At 34.4% G+C, this 21,712-nt stretch overlaps 1 protein-coding gene across 7 annotated transcripts in view; it reads left to right on the forward strand.

Annotated features, from left to right (window-relative positions):
* ABCC9 (ATP binding cassette subfamily C member 9) overlaps nt 1-21,712 on the forward strand; it is a 113,718-nt gene that overhangs the window by 51,560 nt on the left and 40,446 nt on the right. For 5 of the 7 annotated variants that reach the window (XM_016140494.2, XM_016140493.2, XM_016140497.2 and 2 more), the window contains exons 16-23: nt 290-362; nt 1,280-1,385; nt 9,795-9,833; nt 11,221-11,322; nt 13,013-13,097; nt 14,525-14,605; nt 19,183-19,320; nt 19,456-19,581. In XM_016140494.2, coding sequence (XP_015995980.2) covers nt 290-362; nt 1,280-1,385; nt 9,795-9,833; nt 11,221-11,322; nt 13,013-13,097; nt 14,525-14,605; nt 19,183-19,320; nt 19,456-19,581 — 750 coding nt within the window. The remainder of the gene's footprint in view (nt 1-289; nt 363-1,279; nt 1,386-9,794; nt 9,834-11,220; nt 11,323-13,012; nt 13,098-14,524; nt 14,606-19,182; nt 19,321-19,455; nt 19,582-21,712) is intronic. The other 2 variants (XM_016140499.2, XM_016140498.2) reach the window with 1 other exon arrangement.

Below are 21,712 nucleotides of genomic sequence, written 5' to 3' on the forward strand. Positions count from 1 at the left end.
CACATATAAATGGCCCAGTAATTCCAAATTTCTAGAGAAAATTGTAATTTTTAGAATTCTACATCATATAACTAAGTCGAAGACCCTCTTTTTACTTTCATTCTCTTTTTTTTTTTTATATCTCTTAAATAGTTATAACTCTAAATTAGAATTTTGCTATTGTGCATTCTACTCTGTATTGAAATTCTTTCAGTGCCTTAAAAAGAAAATTTATTTTGATTAGAACTATTCTCTAACATCACATATTTACATAATTTTATAATTTAATTTTTGAATTCTTGCTTTCTAGGTCACAAATGGGTACTTTTCATGGGGCAGTGGTTTAGCTACATTATCCAATATAGATATTAGAATTCCAACAGGTAAGACTCATTTGTTACTAATTTTTATAATTGTTAATTATCACAACCACAGATTTTTAAGATGATGGAGACTAGCAAAAAGAAAAACTTTTTAAAGACATAAACGTTATTTATAATTACTTGTTTGTATCATGGTGCTCATGAGCTATTGCATCACTGTGGAAATGACTGGAAATGATAAGATTTGCCTTTCACTACTGAGTGTAGACCTTTGAACAAGTTATTTACTGTTCAAATTAATTGTGATCAGTTCATTTGTCGATTTGTCTCATTTAAATAATGGAGTAATTGATTTCTCATTTTGTTTCAGAAGGAATTTAAAGAAAGAGTGGGATTTAAAGAATGAGCAAATTAATTTTTTAGCCCTCAGGAAGGCTGATAAAGTTTTCAGGGCATTTAAGGCTGAAATACTCAATAATTTTTATTTAAAATATCTGGATAATTGAATAGAAATATTTTTTGACCTTGCCTGATGGTCAGTAGCTTGGATTTTTCTTTTATACATGCAACTCAAAGTAAGAGATTGGAGAAGATGTCTTAGTAACAAACCAAATCACTTTTATCCCAATTATCAATTTTAGTCAGAACCGCCCTTTTCTCCTGAATAAATTTAATAATAAAGTTAAAACTAATCTAGATGACTTCAGTAATTTTTTCTTGCTCTGTTCATTAATGCCAGTTAGTCTCTTAGTTTGAAAAAAAAAGTCAGACCTTATCTTTTAATTTTTCTTTTTTCTTTTTTTTTTTCCGAAAACACTTATGTATCACAGAAAGGAGCTGTTTAGAATACCTTATTGACAGAGACCAAAACTTGGTCATTGATTGTAAAACATCAGCCTTTTCTAAATGTATTTTGGTTTTATTTTATTAAGAGAATTTCATCTCTTTCTGTTATTATCCTTTGTTCATTTCTCTAGGTCAGTTAACCATGATTGTGGGCCAAGTGGGATGTGGGAAGTCCTCTCTTCTCCTTGCCATCCTTGGTGAGATGCAGACACTGGAAGGAAAAGTTCATTGGAGCAAGTATGTACATTTTTAATTGGTTTCTATTGCCCTATCACGCATCTTATGATTTTCCAAGGGAAGAAGTTAGAGCAATAGATTTTCATGTTAGGAATCTGAGGACCTCATCAGATTCCTTTATTTGTTTGTTTAAAGTAGTGGAAACCTTAGATGCCATAAATTAAGAATTACAAAGCAATTTTATAGAGGCTATGACAATATAAAGTAGTATATTACTGAGATAAAAGTAAGGTTGAGATTGCAAAGGTAGATTTTTAAAGTTAAATGAATAACACTCAAAGAAATAATTTAAAAATTCATGTTGTAATAAAAAAAGTTATGAAAAATTTGCATTATGTATACAGCTTAAATGTAAACAGAGACTTAATGATTTAATGTTCAGAGAAGAAATATCAAATAATTTTTTCCAGAATCTTCATAAGGGGCTGAGAAATAAACCATTTCTCTTTACACCCATTTTAAACTAGACACTAGAACTATCTAGTTAGAGATATGGAAAGGTCAGACTAGTGTGTTGTGCAATTCTAAAGACATGACAAAAGAAGGACTCTAACATGGTGCTTCTGAATATTTGAATGGTTGGCCTGGCATCTTCAAAGCCCATTGCGGTAATCAAGTGACTCAGAACCATAATATTATCTATTTAGTAGACTCCCCATAAATAGTTTATGAAGAAATTGGTTACAGCTTTTCTAAGAAATTGGACTGTAGACCAGTTGTTCTCAATCAGGTATAATTTTGGCGACATTAGGTAATGTCTGGAGATGTTCTCGACTGTTACAAAGGGGAATTAGACTGCTACTGATCTAATTGGTAGAGTCTAGGGATGATGCTCAACAATCTACAATGCACAGGACAGCCCTCACTCCTTCACAACAAGGAATTATCTGTTCCCAAATGTCATTTGTGCCAAGTTAGGAAATCTTGCTCTAGACTTACATATGTTCTTTAATATTTCATACCTACCATTGTGAATTCTACTGTGGCTTAGTCTGCTATTCACATACATAGACATCTCTCAAGAATGAGTAAAGACTATTTAAGGTCATTTTAAGAACAGATTCTATTTTAAACTCCAGAGAAGGAAATGCTTGTATGTGAAATTCAAACTGGAAACAATAGAATTGTAAATTCTTTTTTTGGTATCATTGTTGAAAGAAGGAGGCTGAGAGATGTTGAGTGTACCTTTTATTCCCATTGGGAAAATTTAACAGATAATAGACATGAAACTCTTTAATGAATATCAGCAGAAAGCTTGATAAATAATTGCTACTTGTAGTTTGCTTCATGACAAGTTCCTGTTGATGACTAAGACCAGACACCAGGCCTGTTTGCCCTATCGCTATCACTTTCCATTTTGGATAACTGTAAGTTTTAAGGAGTAGATTTTCCCAGATTAAATTATATTGTGTGACACGTGGAACCATAATCAAATCATCTGGGTTTTGTTTTTACCTTGTTTTACTACCATTAAAACTGAGAGAAACAATAGAGACAGTGACAGAAAAGTTTAAGATTTAATTTTTATGCTGCTAGGATATTCTCATCTAGTCATCTCTAGTGTTATTTAAGATTTTTTTTCCTTGGCTTCACTTGGGTCATATTGACCCATATTGATCCAATATTATCATTAATAATCATTATAATCTTGATAATGGATAAATAAATGATATGTGAATTAGGAAAATATTTTACAAAATCTAGTTATTTTTTAAGTGCTTAAGCAAGATATCCTGTCTCATTTTGTAAAGGTAAATTATTTTATTTTAAATAATATAGTATAATAAAGCTTTAAAATAAAGATATCAAGGAGGAAAATAAAGTTTCAATAATAATTTAAAATATTAATGGATAGAAACACATGCACTGAAGTCCTACATATTTATAAAATATGGGCTGCAAATTCTACTCTGAGCTTCATAAAAAGCTAGGCAGAGAGGTTAACAAAGGTAAAAAACATACATTTACTCAGTAGAAGTTAAGATTTTTTTGGAAAGAAATAGGAAAGGAATCTCTCCAATAGATCTTAATTTTAAAAAGCTAGTAAAAGATTATCTCTTGGGGAAAGAGCCAAATAGGGTTAAGGTGTGAGAAAGGATTTAAGATAATTCTAAGTAGTTATAAAGTCCCCATAATTTAAAAATAATCTATATGAACACTTGCCTTAATAGACAATCATTCCATTTCTTAATGGCAGAAGGACTAAGATTTTCTTTTAAAAAATATTTATGTTGGCTCAGGTACAAACACAACTTGCGAAGAGAGATTGGGTAAGCTAATACAAATTCTATTTTTCTTTAATTACAAGAATTTCTTAGTTTTCTTCCATGGAATCCTTAACATATGATAAAACATATTTCCAGATAAGGAATATTTAAAAAATTCTACCTTTTAAAAAGTTACTTATGATTATTCTTCATTCTGGGGGGGAGGGGGGAGGAAGCAGTTGTGTCCAATGAGGAAAGGCATATAAAGTAGAACAAAGCTAATTTAGAAATTATCACTATTGATAGGCTGATGATGTGCAAATGCTAAGAAGTACTTTATTTTAGCAGACTGAATTGTTTGATATTTTTTAAAGCTCAAAAAGTAAGAAAGCCAAAATGATAAATTAAGTGCTATGATAAGGCACCAAATACCTTGCTGTCATCATTTCATCATTGCATGTATCTCTGGTTGCATAAATTTTATTTTTAAATCCATCGTCATAGGTTGGCATGAGCAAAGTCCAATAAAGTGCTCTGTCCTGTTGCAGTGATAAATATTTGCTTTGGGCAGAAGAGAAAGCACTGCTGCTAACCCAGGACATGCCTGCATGGTAGAACCTGTGTACATCAAAGACATCTACAGATGTTTCCTTGGAAATTACTACTTTTGAGCTAGTCTGATGTCTTGTAGCTTCAGAAGAGAAAAGTGAGAGAGAGGAGGAAGTCTAAAATATGCTCCAAAAATGTCACAGTGCCAGAGTTCTTATGCCTGCATCTAGGCATGCTTTATATTTGTTGAAAAGCAAATGTTCTGCCTGACAGAAATTGTCCTTTCCTAGTTGTCATGATAAACAACAATTCCTTCTGATATTTGAGCTAGAACTAAGGTGCTTCACCCAATGGGTAGTTCCAGTGGGGGGGGCTCCAGAATGCGTGATAATTGTGATAATCATGTGAGGCGGAGCCACCATTTATCTTTGGTTTCTCTTTCTTTTCCTTTCCTTCTTACCTGTGCCATCGACCAGCCTATTATCGGGTCCCATCTGTCCTGGTGTTTTATCTTCTAATTTTTGGTGTAATTAGCTTTATAACCATGTCTTGATTCTTCTAAGACTGGTGAAGTTGAGGAGTTACTCCTTTTCATGAGACTTTGCCAGCATGAAGGAATTAAAACACATCCAATCAGCTTTCCTGGATGAGATAGAATATAACATGTTTGTGTCTATATCTAGCTCCCCTTCTTCAAAATAGCGTTTCTATTTTAAGCTTGCAAAAGTCACTCTTTCCCATTCTATGAGGTATCAACCATGATACCAGGAAGTTGCTTTAATACCAAGTTTAACTTTTACTCTTAAAGGAAAATACACATACATCCTTCATGCAGAAGTGAAATTTTATGCTGTTTTCCAAAAGAGGATTTTCCATATAACTTCTTTGCTTTCTCTTGTTTCCTTCACTACCACACCGAATGATGGAAGCTGAGTCTGGAAATGGATCCAGTGATTTATTTTCATGTATAAGATTTTCAAATAAGACCCGATGTTGGAATTCACAGATACCTATTTGGGAAGAGGAAAAAATAAACTTCCACAAATGAATTTGATTAAACATTGCCATGAAAAAGAGTCGGAGTCGGTGGTCCCTAGAAGCTAAGAACTACATCATTATTCATGGCAAATGTTAGTGAAAGAGTAGAATAATGTTTCTTGTTTGTGGAAGAAGACTACCTACAAATGGATATATATCTATCTTCTTTCCTCTGAAACTAATATTTGATATTTAACTTTTACTCTTAAAGGAAGATATACAGAAATCTTGCAAGGAGAAGTCTTCAGAAATGAAGATCCAGTATATGCTGTCTTGTCTAATTCAGGACACTACTACATTAATTAATGCTCTTTCTTACAGAAGTCTTTAATTTCTTGCTTTCCACATTCCATTATACTTCATTTAAAAAATAGTCTTGCATATCCCTCAAACAGCTGGAGCATTTTTCTTTTCAAAAGAGGAGTCTGCCCCTACTTAACCTCTTTACTTCCCTTTTACTCAATGAATTGCATCTGGCTGAAAGGCTCTCACCAATGACTGCCTAAATGCTGGATCGTGATAATTTGTTCTTAATCCTATTTAACTTGAAACTATTCACCACTGATGACTCCTTGAAACCAAGTCATTTCTTGGTGTTCATAACACTTCCATGTATTCATTTATTACAAACATGTATTGCACACCTATATCATATGATCATTGTATTAGTTGTTGAGGGTAGATACTTGAACAAGGGAAACTGGCCCCTATTTTCATGAAGCTTATTGTTTAGAAGAAAAGGCCATAAGGAAGCAAGAAAATAATTTCACAATTAATTATTTGGTTAAAATCTTATAAATTTCAGGAAAAAGAAGTACAGTGTTTTATAAGGAAAAAATAATAGGTGACTTGAGGTCAACAAAGACTTTTTTTAGGAGAGTGAATAAATGAATGATACTTAAACATGCATTTTAAGGATAAGCCAAAATTAATGAGTCAGAAAGTTAGGAGAAGCAATAGAAATGGAGATGGAAGGTGGGAAGAATATTCTAATTCTCCTTCAATCTTTCTGCCATCTACTGTCAAATATTCATCTTTTACTTAGTCCTTAAATTATGTCCTTGATTTCAGCTACTCTGTAAGTATTAAAACAAACTAATGTACATTTCTGGCCAAGATCTTTCTTCTGACGACCTAATAGCTCCTCCAAAAAGTCTTATACAAGCTGCAAATTGAACGAATACAAACTGAACTCATTTCTCATATCTCCAAAACCTGTTTCTCCTGTATCTTGGTAGAGGTATGTCCTTACCCCCTTGGAATCAGTTGGTAGGCCCCCAAGCCAGAGATCAAAGTTCAACCTGTATTCTTCTTTCTATTCCCTAAAAAATCCAACCAATTACTTTGCTTATGTCTGTCCTTACATTTCTATGTCTACTTTAATATCCCTAGTTTTTTAAAATTCATGTCCTGCCATTCCGCCCACCTTTACTATTGTGTTCCGTAGCTCTGAAGTGCAGGTAGTTCTTAAATGCATGTACTAGGTGTCTGATGTCCTGCCAGATTGGTGGCCTCACCCTTGTTTCTAGTGTCAATGTAGATTTTATCTCTTTGACAAAGCCTCTTATTCTCCCAGACGGATCAAAATGTACCTTCTCTTTTGGTCCCTCTGCACTTTGTTCAAATCAGTAATGTGGACTGGCCTCCTCACTAGACTGAGACACCTTAAAGCCAAAGTATGTGGTCTTTTTGTTTTTATTTGTTTCATGCCGTACCCAGGCCTCATTCTTTCCCATTTCTATTTTTAGAAAAACCTAATTCTTCTGTCTCTCTCTTCCTATCTCTTTATTTCTCTCTCCGCTTCTCTCTCTCCCTCCTTCTTCCCCTCCCTCTGTCTTTCTCTCTCTCATCTCAACTCACAGCTACTGACATATTCCCTTCCTTTTGTGGATTTAAAAAAAAAAAAAGGACTTCACTCCATCACTCTAATTCCTCTTTTTCCACTTTCATCTTGGTCAGCTACAGTCAGGTTTCTACCTCTACTACTCCACTGAAACTATTTTTATCAAACCTGGCAGTTGCATCCTAGGTGTTAAGTTTATTGGGAACTTTTTGATCATTATCTTTCTTGACCTTCTGGCCACTTGACATTGTTGCTCGCACTTTTCTTTTTTAAAAGGTCTCCTTGGTTAGTTTTCAGTAAAACTCACAGTTCAGTTTACCTCAAAACTTTTGCCCACTCCTCTTGGTCCCTTCTACAGATTTCTCTTCCTTAGGCATCAGTGCAATAGTGATGTTTTACAGGGTTCTGTCTTTGTCCCCTTCTTTTCTGCCTTTATACTTGGTGGGCAATCATAGCTTCCTATAACTTTAGTTTCCTTTCTGCTCTTATTCCTTTATTTGCTTAAGAAACAAACTAGAATTGTTGAAGCCATTTATTGACCTTACATTAATAAAGAATGGAATCCAAACTCTTTGGTATCTAAGGCATATATCATGAGGTCAAATCACCCTCAGAGTCTTTATTCGTTTACTAGATCTCTCTTGAGCTTCATATTCTGCTTCCTCACCATGGTCATTTGGGTATTCCTCATGTACCTCAAACTGAACGTGTCTGCTGCCGAATTCACTATCTTCGCCTACCATGTGTACTTCCTCTTTCTTGTTCCATGTCCTTGACTCCTTCTTCTCCTTCCTGCCTCCCATCTTGTCAGTCATGCAATCCGAGGTATCTTCGAATATGTCCACTTCTTTTCATTCATTCACCATTACCCTAATTCAGGGCATCACGTTCTTATCTCTGTGACTCTGACAGACTCCAGTGGTCTCTACATTACCTCAATCCGATTCACTAATTGCATTATGCAATCAGAGTGATAGTTCTAAAACAAACCTCTCTTGTTTAAATCCCTTCAGTCATTTTCCATTGCTCTGAGGAAAATTTCAAACTCTGTAAAATGGTTTAAGAGTCCTTTTATTATCTGGATGTGCATACTTTTTAAGTTCATCAAGTACTTTTTTTCGCTCACTATTTATACTCACATTTCATCCATGCTGAATTTTCATCTGTTTGTCAATGACCATGATACCTCAATGCCATTCAATATGTATTTTATCTAGTCTGGAATACCCTTCACCTTTTCTTTTCTTTTTTTTCATCTAGCACACTCTTACTAAATACTTTGACATCAACTTTATTGTTTACCCTTACTTGGGGGTCTTTTATGCACTAATATCAGCCTTTATTTCACTTATTATGGTGTTTATTCCCTGTCGCACTCCCACAAAACAGAAAGCAGCATGAAGAAAAGACTGAGTTTTCCTTTTTTTACTGTGTCCCTAGTATTTTGGCACTGAGTAGTGATCAATACATTTTTTTTTGACTTGATATTGAGTAAATAGAGTTGGAATTTAATCAGTATTGTTTGAATAAATTGATGACTTCCAAATTTATGTTTGCAGTTTGGGCTGACATTTTTAAATGTCTGATGGGCTTTCCATATGTCTAATGGCCATTTACACCTGGATGGCTAGCAGACAAATTAATCCATTAATTTCTGCCACATACCTGCTTTCTTCCTCTGTTCTTTCTCTTCTTCAGTTTAACAAAAATCATTGAGGTCATTTATTGGCTTTTTATTGCTAAAAAAAAAAAAATCCAAATTTCTTGGCATCTAAAGCATATTGTGTGGGAAATATTACTTGAGAAATTATATATTATTACTTTATTTTTATGAGTAGTTTAAATCAGGAAATAATCATTATTGAGAGGGAATTTTTAGTCTGAAATCGTTTCTTCCTGCCTCTGTTAACCATACCAAGATGTCATTAGTAATTTGCAGTTGTGAAAATCTTACCATTAGTAACTAAGCCAAATATCACCAGGTATAGTACTTTGGTAAATTTTCTCCACAAAAGTTTATGATGCTTTTCAAATTCAAATAGGATCTATTTTGGAGTGCCTATAGGCTTTAATTCTGTGTGTGGTTTTTGAATTCAGTTCTTTGGGAATGATGAAATTCAACTGAATTATTAAACTTTAGAAAAATAAATAGGTCTTCAGGTATTTTCCCCATAATATAGATATATCTCAATTTAGTTAGTCGAGCACCTCTTTTTACAAAAAATTGTATCAATCACTATTTATACCCAAATGTTTCAGTTTGACCTATTGTGAATATGTCTTTCTTCCCAGTTCCTTAAGAGTTAGACTGTGTCTAAAACTTTCAAGTTTAGAGCTCCAAAAGTATTTCTTCCTCTCATACCTTAAGGTAGCTAAGGAGTTTAAATAGATTAAATTTGAATTTTAAAGATAAGGAGGACTTGGAGATTCTGAATTCTTTTAAAGACTGTGAAACTATTCTAAAGAGATTACCTAAATCTATATAGCTAATTGGAGCAGAGTTGAAGTAGAACCCCTGTCATTGTATGAACCCAAATTTTGTATGAAAAAGAAACAGTGCTGTCTATCTTTTGAAAGCATATTAATTATTTCTTAGCCAATGAAGATGTAAAAAAAGAATATAATTGACCTGATTTATCTTTGAAATTAATATCAAAAACCATTTGGGAAACAGAGCTATTTAATGTCCAGTATTTATTTTATCTTTTACCTATGTGAAGATAGTCATATTTACATTTCATAATTAATGAAAATTGTTTGCCATACTTGCAGTGTAAATGAATCTGAACCTTCTTTTGAAGCAACCAGAAGGTATTATTTCTATTTTAATCTGCATTTAATAAAAATAACTTCCTTCCTCAGACTTTACTTGATACTCAATCTCTTACTCCTAGTTATTTTGTTCATTCTGATGGTGTATAAAGTTATGTATTAAAATGTGCTAGTATATTTCCAATAGCAGTGGTTCTCAACATTTGCAGGCTGCTGAAAGAATTAATCTGCCAAGCAAAATGGCCCACTGTGTTAGTTGTTTTTCTCTCACATATGTCTCAACTTTGGCTGAAACTCAGTCTGTTCTTAACATATTGGGTTTGGGATTTCATAAAATAAAAATGCAAGAATTAATATGTATCTGGTTTATGAGTTAAACAGTGATGGAACCTGTGATTAAGGTAGAGATGGAGAGCCAAGTGTGTCATGTATTTAAAAAAGAAAAAAAAATCATAAAAGCCTTGGGGGAAGGGAAAGCAGACATGTCAGAAGTTGGGAATCACTGTTTTATTGGACATATGGTTATCTAAGAGATCACTACCATACTATATCTTATCATGTCTTCTAAACTCCTGGATATAATATTTCAGGATGATCACTACGCATTTCTAACTACTCTTTTTCTTAACTTTACTCTCTTTTAACCTTAATTCCTTAATTGGTACTTACAGATGATGAACTAACTGTGGAAGTATGATTTTTAAGCTGACCCCTTCCCTGCCCCAGTCTCATCATCTTCTTTATCTTCAGCTCACATGCATTTTACCTATTACTGCAAGTTAAGTCTCATATATAGACATCTGGTAGAATTTGTAAACCAAAAATATGGGGGTGGGAGGTTGTCATTTTAGTAAAAACTATTTCAATATGTATTGAAATATGTAGTTTTCAGTTGTATAATTTCAGTATTAAAATGGACTCCTCAAGATATTATTCTTTGTTTTGAAATATTTGCATATTATCTTAAAATATGTAGATGTTATTAAGCCACAAATATACACTATAATTATAATATCAATTCACACCTTTTCAAGGTCTGTATACTAAATTCATAGTTATATAAAGTAAAATATCTGTGGCTATGAGTGAATTTTATCACCCCTTAAATTATTTTAAAAATTATACTCATTTTAAAAAGTAAAATTTCAATTCATAGTTTCTACCTTAAAACACTTCTTTAGCACAGTAAAATCAAATTTTGCACATCATGTGACATTTTGATTAAATTCTAATCTTTCTAATTTAGGTGGAATATTTAACAATCAATCAGGTTGGTGGTTGTTAAAATGTTCTCTTTTAGAAGTTTCCTATTTCTGTATTTGAGACATTTTATCAATTTTTGTTTTATTTAATTATGCTAAATTACACATGCAACATAGCACCTTTGCATAATTTTGGTGTTTTGTTTTTCTTGTTCATTTTACAGTAGGAGCAGGTATTCTGTGGCTTATGCAGCTCAAAAGCCTTGGCTACTAAATGCTACAGTAGAAGAAAATATTACCTTTGGAAGTCCTTTCAACAAGCAGAGGTAACTTTGAATGCATAAAATTTAGAACTAAAATGAGCAACTATTCCTTATCCTGTGTTTGGTCCATGTAATCTTTACATTAGGACTTCCTTTCCTCCCTTGCTTGCCCTACTTCCATTCTCATCAGCAGGTCTTTTGATTCAACTCTTTTAAGAGATGCCTCATGGGAAGTTTAAGTCCATTCCATACACTTGCTGAGGACAATTTGTACAATAAAACTAAACCTAAAATGAAGTGTGTATGCATGTGTGTGTGAGGTGAGGAAGGGTGGTAGTGGTGGTGGTAGTGTTGAGATTATTGATAAGCAGAAGGAAAAGCCCAAGTAAGGAGCAGAAGGAGGGTTTATTGTGGAAAGAAAAAAACTGTGGGATCCAAGGGAATCTAGTGACTGGAAACAGCCAGAATATGCCAGCTTTCATCCATCTTTTAAATATCAGTGGAATGTACAAAAATATGACTCTTTCTTTAAACCTTTCTAAGAGAGGTGGGTCTTATGACTCTAAACTGGGTTAAAAGTTAAGAAGAATTCGGTCAAGGGAGGGGCATGAGGAAGGGGACAGGAACAGGAAACAGACAGTGTGGGAAGAAGAACCTAAATGACAGGGTGTCATTTGGTATTTGGGAAGAAACCAGAGGGAGAGATATTTGGGGATATTGACAGTGGGAAACTGATGGTAAAGGAAGACTGAAACAAAGTAGTGAAGGGCCTTAAAAGCCAACTAGTTGTAATTGTGTGCATTCTGGGGAGGCATAGCATGTTTTAGTAAGGTAAATAATAAGGTAAATGTGATGTTTAATCTGGCAGTATAATGATGGATATATATGGGACAAATCCGAATTAGGAGCAGAGAGATATTTAGAAGTTTGTTGGAATAATTATCCAGGCATGGAATATTATAGAAATGGAAAAGAAGAGATGGTAGACAGAAAACTGTTCGAGAACAAGAATGGACAAATAAGAGCAGGGAGAAAAAGGGGAAGAATCGAGAATGACTTGAATATTTTAAGACTAGGTGATTGAGAAAATTAAAGCATTGATATTTTTCCCAGCACTTTCAATCTCTATGCTTCCCTAAACTATCAGTCCATCTGATTTACAGTCCCAGCCTTAGAACAAGTCAAGGACTGTCAGTCCTGGTCCTCTTCCATTTCTCCCCTCTTCAGGACGCATGACAGTATGCACAGACACCCACCCACGACTTGCGCCTTTGTCCTGATGAACCTCCTGTTCTCCCTCATAGGCACCGTGAACTCTTTCACTTTCATGCAAATTTTAAAGCTTCCTTTCCCTCATTTTCTTCCTGACTAATTATGACTCATCTTTCTGGATACGGTTTACACATTGCTTCCTCTACAAAGACGTTACCATCTTCTCAGAGTGGTCAGTCATTTCTTCCTATGCATTCTAGGAGCACTTTTTACCTCTCTCTGCTAGAGCACCTAAAAAGGTACATTTTTATTATATGTTTCTATATCAGTCTTGTGTTCCAATCACTAGTTTTGCGATCATGGGAACCAATACCTATTTATCTTTTTCTACAAACCTAGTGTAGAGGTTAATATATAAAATTGTTCAATAAATATTGTTCAATAGATGTTGTATTTCATCTTCCAAGATATTGAACCTGGGACTTAGTTTGTGGACAGTATATTAATAGTGTTCTAAAATTCAAAATAATTTCTCCTAAAGGTACAAAGCTGTCACAGATGCCTGTTCTCTTCAGCCAGATATTGACTTACTGCCATTCGGAGACCAAACTGAAATTGGAGAGCGGGTGAGTTATGTATAGTTTAACTAGATGACGAACAAAAATCTAGAAAAACCTTCTGGTTGTCTTTAATCTTTCATGGAACATAATCAAATCTGAGTGTTTAGGATTTGCGTGTTGTCCTAATGATGAGTTCCAGCAGTGGGAACATGGGTGCTCTTTGATGGCCCTCTCCTTTAAGTGTTTGTTGAACCACCATACGTTTAACATTGTGTTGGCCACTCAAGAGATCTCAAAGACAATAAAGCAGTTCCTGCCTTTGACCAGAAGTATTTTTACTTACTTAGAGTTTACTTTGAATTAATTTGGAAACTGATATTGCTTCCGACATCTACTCTTGTCAACATCTATTTATTCTTATTAAATTGTTCTTTTTTTTTTCTTTGTATAAACATGTTTTTCATTGAGGTTATACTATTCTAACTAGCTGAAAAATATTTATACCTGTATGTGATCTTTATAACAGTGATGGCTAAAACATGTATCTCATAGGTGTCAAGTGTTGGGCAGAAGGTTCTATATGTATTATCTACATTTCACAACAAATCTGTTACCTAGGCGTTATTGTTAACTGTGTATTGAAGCTGAGAAAATGAAGGCTGAGAAATGTTAAGGAATTTGCCCTATCACAGAGTTTCTGGTGCAGATGGAATTAGTCTGACTCTGTAGTCTATATTCTTAATGACTATTCTTTATTATTGCTTAGTATTTATAGTATTTAAAAGCATGAATTTAATTTCTCAGGATCATAGTTTCTACATGTATAAAATGAAGATAACAACACCTACATATTGAGATTGCTATGAGGATTTTTAAAAAATGAGAAATGTAAAACCATTTACACAAGTTCGACATGTGCTAAGTTCTCAATAAATACAGCAGGTCCTGAAATAATGTTTCACTGTCATTTTGTTACAACATTGAGATGCCATAGGAACTTAAATTTTGTTTATAACAATTATCCTAAGGTAGAATTCATTTTGTTATATGCTGTTTCATGCAGTCCTAAGAATAATGGTCCTATGTACCAACTAATTAACACTTAAGTATAAAAGCATATTACTACGTAGTTCTGTTGAACAAAACTTGTCATGTCAAAGAGGTATATGTTAAGTACACTACAGAAAGACGTCACAAAATTAGAAAAAATTTTGAAATTTTGCTTGCAGTCTTCAGCACTCTTCAGGTGTTTTGGTTATTAATGCTTTTGTACAGCAGAGTTCTCTGTCAGAGTAAAAGGATTAATGTTTCAGCTCCAAATTACCTTAATATAAGTCAAGTATTGACCCTTAGACAGTTTTTATTTTACCTTATCAATGTTTTCACAATTTAGTTAGTAAATTACTGTTATTTTAAGATTTTTTAGAAAAGTTTGTACCAATAAACCATTTACTAATGGAAAAAGTGGATATTTATGGATATTTCTTTTCTAGGGTATTAACCTGAGTGGGGGTCAGAGGCAAAGAATCTGTGTGGCGCGAGCTCTCTATCAAAATACCAACATTGTCTTCTTGGTAAGAATAAGGCCTTGCTTTTATTTCTATTTCATTTTTTCCTCTGGACAAGAGCAAAGACAAGTCAAGAAACTCAAGGAAAGCTGGTTTAGCTTTTATAGAGAATATAGAGGAAATAAATACTCACAGTATAAATCAGATCAACGTGTAAGGTTGAGAGCTGAGGGATCCAGATTGATGCCCAAGAGACGGAGGTACCCACATGGTTTCCTATATGAGATTCTTAACCACGAGGATCATTAATGGGGGGGAGTGCAGGTAGTGCTGGACAAGGGTGTAGGTCTTCTCATTTATATTTCCTGGCAAAGAGAGAAGTTCTGGAAAATACACTCTTGACGGACATGAGGTAAGTAAGCATACTACTTCATTCCAGTGGTATGCAACTTAGACTGTGGATAAAATTTGTTTGTGAAGCTTCCTAAAACCATAGAAGTCTTGGTACCATAATCGAATCATAATCTGTAAGATCAGAGTCTAGCAAACGTTTTTTTTTAAAAAACTTCATAGGCGATTCTCATGTATATCCTGGGTTATTAACTTGGTTCTGTCTGTGAATCTATGAATAAAATTAGATGATTATGCTGATTATGAATTTGCTCTAGTTTGATTCCTCTAGCAGAGGAAGACAAAATAGCCTGCAAAAAGACAATGCATATTAGAGACCAGAAGACTATGTAAATTAATCCTTCCCTGTCTTTTTCTTCTGCGCAGTTATTAACCATTTATAAATCTAGTTTCCAGACCTCCTTTAGAGTTTTCATTTCATCCAATCTCAAGAACTTCTTCAAAAAGTAGGTTAGTTTTGGAGTTTCCCACTAAATTTGGATCCATTATTGGGGATAGGAATAGAATTGGACATACCAGAAATCACTCACTCAGGTTAATCTTCCTAATTAATATTTAACCTCAAAGTTTACCAGAAAAAAAATACCCTAAAAGTCAGTGTATTCTACTACCGTCAGTTTAGTGATCCTTACCTGCTTCAACTATGGAATCATGGAATTTAAAAAAAGTTATAAGGTTAATTTATTGTGGATTCCTAGCCATTTATTGTTGGATTCTTTTTTGCATCATCTCTAACAGCTTCATGATAACTCTCTGTGAAGACAGATTACTTATCTTTAAGGCAACATTTCCTTGTAGGTCATTGTATAAATTTCCTTTCACTGGTATAACAAATTGCCATAATTAGTGGCTTAACCAGTACAAATCTATTGTCTTACAGTTCTCACTGGGATAAATCTCACTGGGATAAAATCGAAAGGTCAGCAGGGCTGTGTTCCTTTTTGGCGACTCTAAGGGAGAATCCATTTTCTGCCTTTTCCAGCTTTTAGAGGCTACCCACATTCCTTGGCTTATGGCTGCCTTTCTTCATCCTCAAAAAAATTATTACTGTCTATTACTACCTGTGCTGTCCTTTTCTTTATATTCCTTCGGGCTTTCTCCCTCTTTCCATTTCTCCTTCTTCTCCTCTCTCTTCTCTTCCTTCCTTTATTCCTTCCTTCTTTCCATCTGTCAATATTTAGTGAATGTCCTCAGTGCCATCTTCTATACTGGGTAGAGCAAACAAAGGAGAAAAAGGGTCTTACTTGTATAAAGAATTACTAAAATGGTTTTACATTTTGCTGTGATTAAACTTTATCCCATTAGTCTTTACACAATTCCAAGCAAAATGAAAGCATTGTAATGAGGTATTAAGTATAAGATCTAAAAATATACTGTTTCATTGAATATATTTTTAAGAAGTTATTTCTAAAAATATATCCATACAAAGAGTATACTACTTAAACATATTCATTGAAAATAAGAAAGCATGTATTAGTGAGAGCTATATACATATGTACATAAAAATAAATAATATATTCTTGATAATGGAGAATTGGCTATTCATTGAACTGGGAATTTGGTAAATTGTCTTGTTTTCTTTAAAAAAAAAAGTATCTCCCCAAAATCTTAATATACAAACTGAATATTGAGGAATGATTCCCAATCTATCAAACCTAGATTTTTATTAAGTTGCATGGAAGGTTACATTTGACTATAACACCAAGATGCCCCATAATGAAGTCATGGAATATAAATGAAAGTAACCATTATTAACGGCTTTCTATGACCTAGTCATGATTCTAAATACTTCGTACACTTTAGCTCACTTAATTCTCACAATAACCCTGTTAGGTTTGGCATTGCTGTTTTTATTATTGTTGTTATTATTATTATTGCTATTTACAGATGAGGATACTGAGACTTCGGGAGATAATTTATCCAAGGTCACTATAGTAATAATGAAGCAGGCATGCAGACCCAGGTGGCCTGATTTCATAGCCTGTGTTCTTAATCACCACATTCTCCCTTATTAAGAGATTGCTGGACGTCACTAAACTCTCCATCTGATGCTTTGAAGGAATTAGCAAAGTATTAATCCATCACAGCTTTATTTATAAGAAAATAATTATAAAATAACACTTTTAGAATCTTTTACAGACACTTTTACAGTATTTTATTTGATCTTTGCAACAATCCTATGTGCTCTCTGACAGGTCTCTTAATTATCCAAATTTTACAAATGAGGTGACTGAATTAGAAAATTTGCCCAGTGTCAGAGAGTGGTGGAATTATGGCTAAAATTTGGGTCTCTTAATTTAGAGATAATGGACTTTTCATTATGGACTATCTTATAACATATAAAGTCAGAATTTTATAGAAATCCTTTTCTTTCTTGATCTTGTCTGCTACTGAGGTCCTCTATTAAATTTTTCAGTTTAGTTATTATATTATTCAGCTCTATGATTTCTGTTTCATACTTTTTTATATTTTCTGTTTCTTCATTGAAATTCTCACTTTGTTCATGCCCTTCTGACTTCAGTGAGCATCTTTATGATTATTATTTTGAAATCTACATCAGGTAAATCGCTTATCTCTATATCAAAATTGGTTTATGGAGATTTATCTTGTTCTTTTATTTGGAACACATTTCCTTGTTTCTTCATTCCCCTTCGCTGTCTGTGTTGGTTTCTGCATGTTGTGTAAAACAACCACCTCATCCCAGTCTTGACAGACTGGTCACCTATAGGAGATGAACCTCTTTAGTCAGCCCACCTCAAGCTCCTGGTTGCCTCTCAAACCTTTGTGATTGTCCGAGGTATCATTTTTGTTCTCAGTGGCGCTAAGTTGTTGATGGTGCTAAGACCCATCAGTATCCTAAAGGAAAGGATCCTACTTAGCACCTAGATGTAGGATAATTGAAAGATGAACCCTTAGGTAGCATCTGGGATCGTAATCAGTCAAACCCCTTCCAGGAAGAAACTGAGAAATGGACATTTTTGCCTGCTCTCTTTGCGCTGAGCCCGAGTATATAGCTGTGGGAGAAAGGATGTGCTCTTGTGCCTATTTAAAAATTGCTTATTTGTTTGCTATAGTCCCATTGGATTATTGTTTGCAAGCCCTATTGGCTTATCAGAGCTGGGTGATTTGGGGCCCCATTCCCTGGGTGGCAGCCATAAAAATTGAGACACCAGATGGGTGAAGAAACTCTTTCTAAGGAGATATTGGTGACTGTTTTCTTGTTGGAGTGAGCTGGAGAGAGAAGGCAAGGGTAATGTCCAATAGGTCTTTCAGACTCTGAGAAGGGTCTATGTTAGCACCTGCATCCCTATTAATTAAAAGCTGGATCTTCAGGTAAACTTGTAAAGCATGCAGTCAAAACTCTTTCCTAGGGAAAGACTGGGAAATATATGCTTTTGCATGCCCCTTCTTTGCTGAGCCTTGTAGGGTTACCACAGTAAGTTCTCATGTGGCTGTTAACAACTGCTTCTTTGTTTGCTATAGTCCTGTTTGAGTCATAGGTGCAAGCCCTGTTGGCTTTCAGAGCTAGGTGATTTGGGGGCCTGTCTCTCGGGTAGCAGCCATAATAATCAAGGTGCTAGACATGTGGTCCCAATCCTTCACTCTTTAGGGAGAAGCTGAGAGTTGAGAATTCCTCCCAATTGTATGATGCTGTGCCCACGTGGGGTTTATGGTGAGAATATGTCTCAGCCTTTCCTACTCATTTAAACGTGTATATTTTCTCAGTTGCCCAATATATAGGAGTCACTTAACTAGCTTCTGGATTTTTCTCAGAGGGAATCGTTCTATGTGTAGCTGTATATTTGGTGCATAAGTGGGGGGGGGGGGAATCTGGGAGCCTCCTATGTTGGCATCTTGGTCTAGCGTCTATTTTATTCTAAAATTCAACTCCTCCTATTATCATGTAGTTCTTTGTTTTTGTCTGTTGTTAAAGGTTATCAAGAAATGTTAGATTTTCAACTCAAAGATCTTATACATAAGAATTCAAACTGCTTTGAATATCATTATTGTTATATACTTTAAAAAAAATTAAGGTGAAAGACAATAAAAGCTTCAGTTTTCATTTAATTTTTTCTGACAATTTAAAGTTATATGGAGTTTGTTTTTATAAATTGGATTTGAGGGATAATTTTTCCTTTGTTATATGTATTTGTATTTCTACTCTCTAAAGAAATTAAGTTACATAAAGTATATAGAAATTTTTTAACTTCTCTCCATTTTACTGGTTGTAGGATGATCCATTTTCTGCCCTGGACATTCACTTGAGTGATCACTTAATGCAGGAAGGCATTTTGAAATTTCTCCAAGATGACAAAAGGACATTGGTTCTTGTAACGCACAAATTACAGTATCTAACACATGCTGACTGGGTGAGAGTTTAGAAGTTTTATTAACTTTTATATTATAGTCATAAGAGTAAATAAAGACCCTTTAGGAGATAAAGGTAATTAATTTGACCAAATAAGGATGTTTACCACCATTCTGCTAATATGTGCTTTCCTTAGATTATAGCCATGAAAGATGGAAGTGTACTAAGAGAGGGGACTTTGAAGGACATTCAAACAAAAGATGTTGAGCTCTATGAACATTGGAAAACACTTATGAATCGGCAAGATCAAGAACTAGAAAAGGTAATTGCTCATTGTTTAGAAGAGCTCAGAGTCCAGTTCACAGGAGTCAGAAATATACTATATAATTACTAAAAACATTGGGAAGAAATACATTTAATATTTAATATTAGATAATGGTCCTCCTTTGAAATCCAAAGTAATTGTATGTTTATATATCATTAACAAATAGTAAATACCATTACTGTGAAACTATAAAATTCTAATTCTAAGTGCTGTGAGGTTTTTAGAGGCTTTTTATTTGAATTTGAACCATACTGCAATTATTTGTGTGTTTAAAAATTAAACAACCTACTTACAGAAGCATGGCATACCCTTATTTTATCTTATTTTGCCTTATGTAATGTGAGAAATTTTCATTCACCAACTACAAATGGAAGGTCATGAACAAAACAAAATCCAAGATAATTTTGAAAAAAGGAAGAACTGTGAGCTGTGAGTAAAGTTGTAAACCATGTAAGGGATAGAATTAGGAATAAAGAAAGGTGATCAGAAAGAAATAACAGTAAAATTTTACAATTGTACAGCTATTAAATTCCACAAAGTCTCTTTTATATGGTATCATTTAATTCCCCCAAAATCAGTGAGCGAGCGAGCGAGCGAGAGAGAGAGAGAGAGAGAGAGAGAAAAGAGAGAGAGAGAAATAAGTGAAGAAAGTATTATTTAACTTCTATAGATGGAAAATGGAAGTTCAGAGAGGCAAAGTAACAATACATATAATAAGTGGTCCTAGTTGGACTTCAACCCAGGTCCATATCCAGTGTAATTACAGTATAATGTTATGTATGATATAAATCTAACATTGACTGAGGTAATAACAGAGTTGAAAACTAGGTTGAGTACAATGAAAGAAGAACTTGTGGTTGAGAAGTGAAATTGTAAATTGAATTAGTGAATTTTTGAATTATTTTCTTTTGAGTTGGGACTAAAAAGTGTCCAGAATTTGGTTTTCTGGGCCAGGAATGAGCATTATAAAATAAAATCTTTATATCAGCAAATTTCTGATAATAGCAGTGAATTAAAATGTATTATTTTGTAAAAGAAGAAAAATATGTTTCAATAGAGAGAGGAAGATAAAAAGTTAGACAAATCATGTGATTTCTTTGTCTCCTGTAGATTTGCCAAAAATATCAAAAACAAACTACCTAAGAAAGAAAAATCCTTTGTGGAATAGGACAAATCATAGAACTATTGAAAAGAGGCCATTAGTAAAAAAAATATATATATATACGCGCGCACACACACACACACACACACACACAAGGTACGATCAGCAAGTGCCCACTTATACTGTGAGAAGCTCAATTTTGAAGTTACTGGGGACAGCTCCAAATGACATTTTTATCAGTGATCTAGATGCCAGGAAGAAAAGAATATGATGTAAGCTTAAGGAGGAGGTTTATTTTGGCAAGAAAATATGGAAAGAGAGAGAGAGAGACAGAGACAGAGAGACAGAGAAAGACAGAGATACAGAGAGACGGGGGCAGAGACAGAGAAAGAGGGAAGGAGGGAGAGAGACAGAGAGTGCGAGAGCACTGTTGGCTTGATTTTATAATAAAAATGTTAAGCAAGCCAGAAAGAAAGTTCATTAAGTTGTATTTAGAAATGAAGGGATCATTTGAGGTAGCATAGCTCTATAATTAAAGCCACATCACAGGGTTCTAAATCAGCTGGAGCTATGAGGTAGATGTGAAGCAATTAGGGTGTGGACAGGATGAATCCAGTTGTGAGGTGGAATGGTGGCCAGTAGAAGCTAGAATGAACCATGCACCTGCCTAGATTCCTTGCCTGGGAATGGAGGGAGGGTACTGCCATGTAGGAAAGGGCAGACACCTGAATTCATCTGAAGCCAGGGGGAAAATAACTCTGTGGAGACAAGACCACTAGAACACCTTGGGGAAGTGTTTATAGAAATAGCTTTGTGTTTAATTTGTTATGGGATAGGATTGGATGTTTGCCTAGAGCACTGGTTCTTAACCAGGGTCAATTTGGCCTTTTAGGAGACATTTAGCAAAATCTAGAGACATTTTTGGTTGCCATGACTGTGTGGATGGGGCAAGTGGTACTGGCATCCAGTGAGTAGAAGACAGGGATGCTGCTAAACACCCTACAACGCACGGGTCAGCCCCTACAA

The sequence above is a fragment of the Rousettus aegyptiacus genome, unplaced genomic scaffold (genome assembly GCF_014176215.1).
Source record: "Rousettus aegyptiacus isolate mRouAeg1 unplaced genomic scaffold, mRouAeg1.p scaffold_m13_p_2, whole genome shotgun sequence".
NCBI lineage: Eukaryota > Metazoa > Chordata > Mammalia > Chiroptera > Pteropodidae > Rousettus > Rousettus aegyptiacus.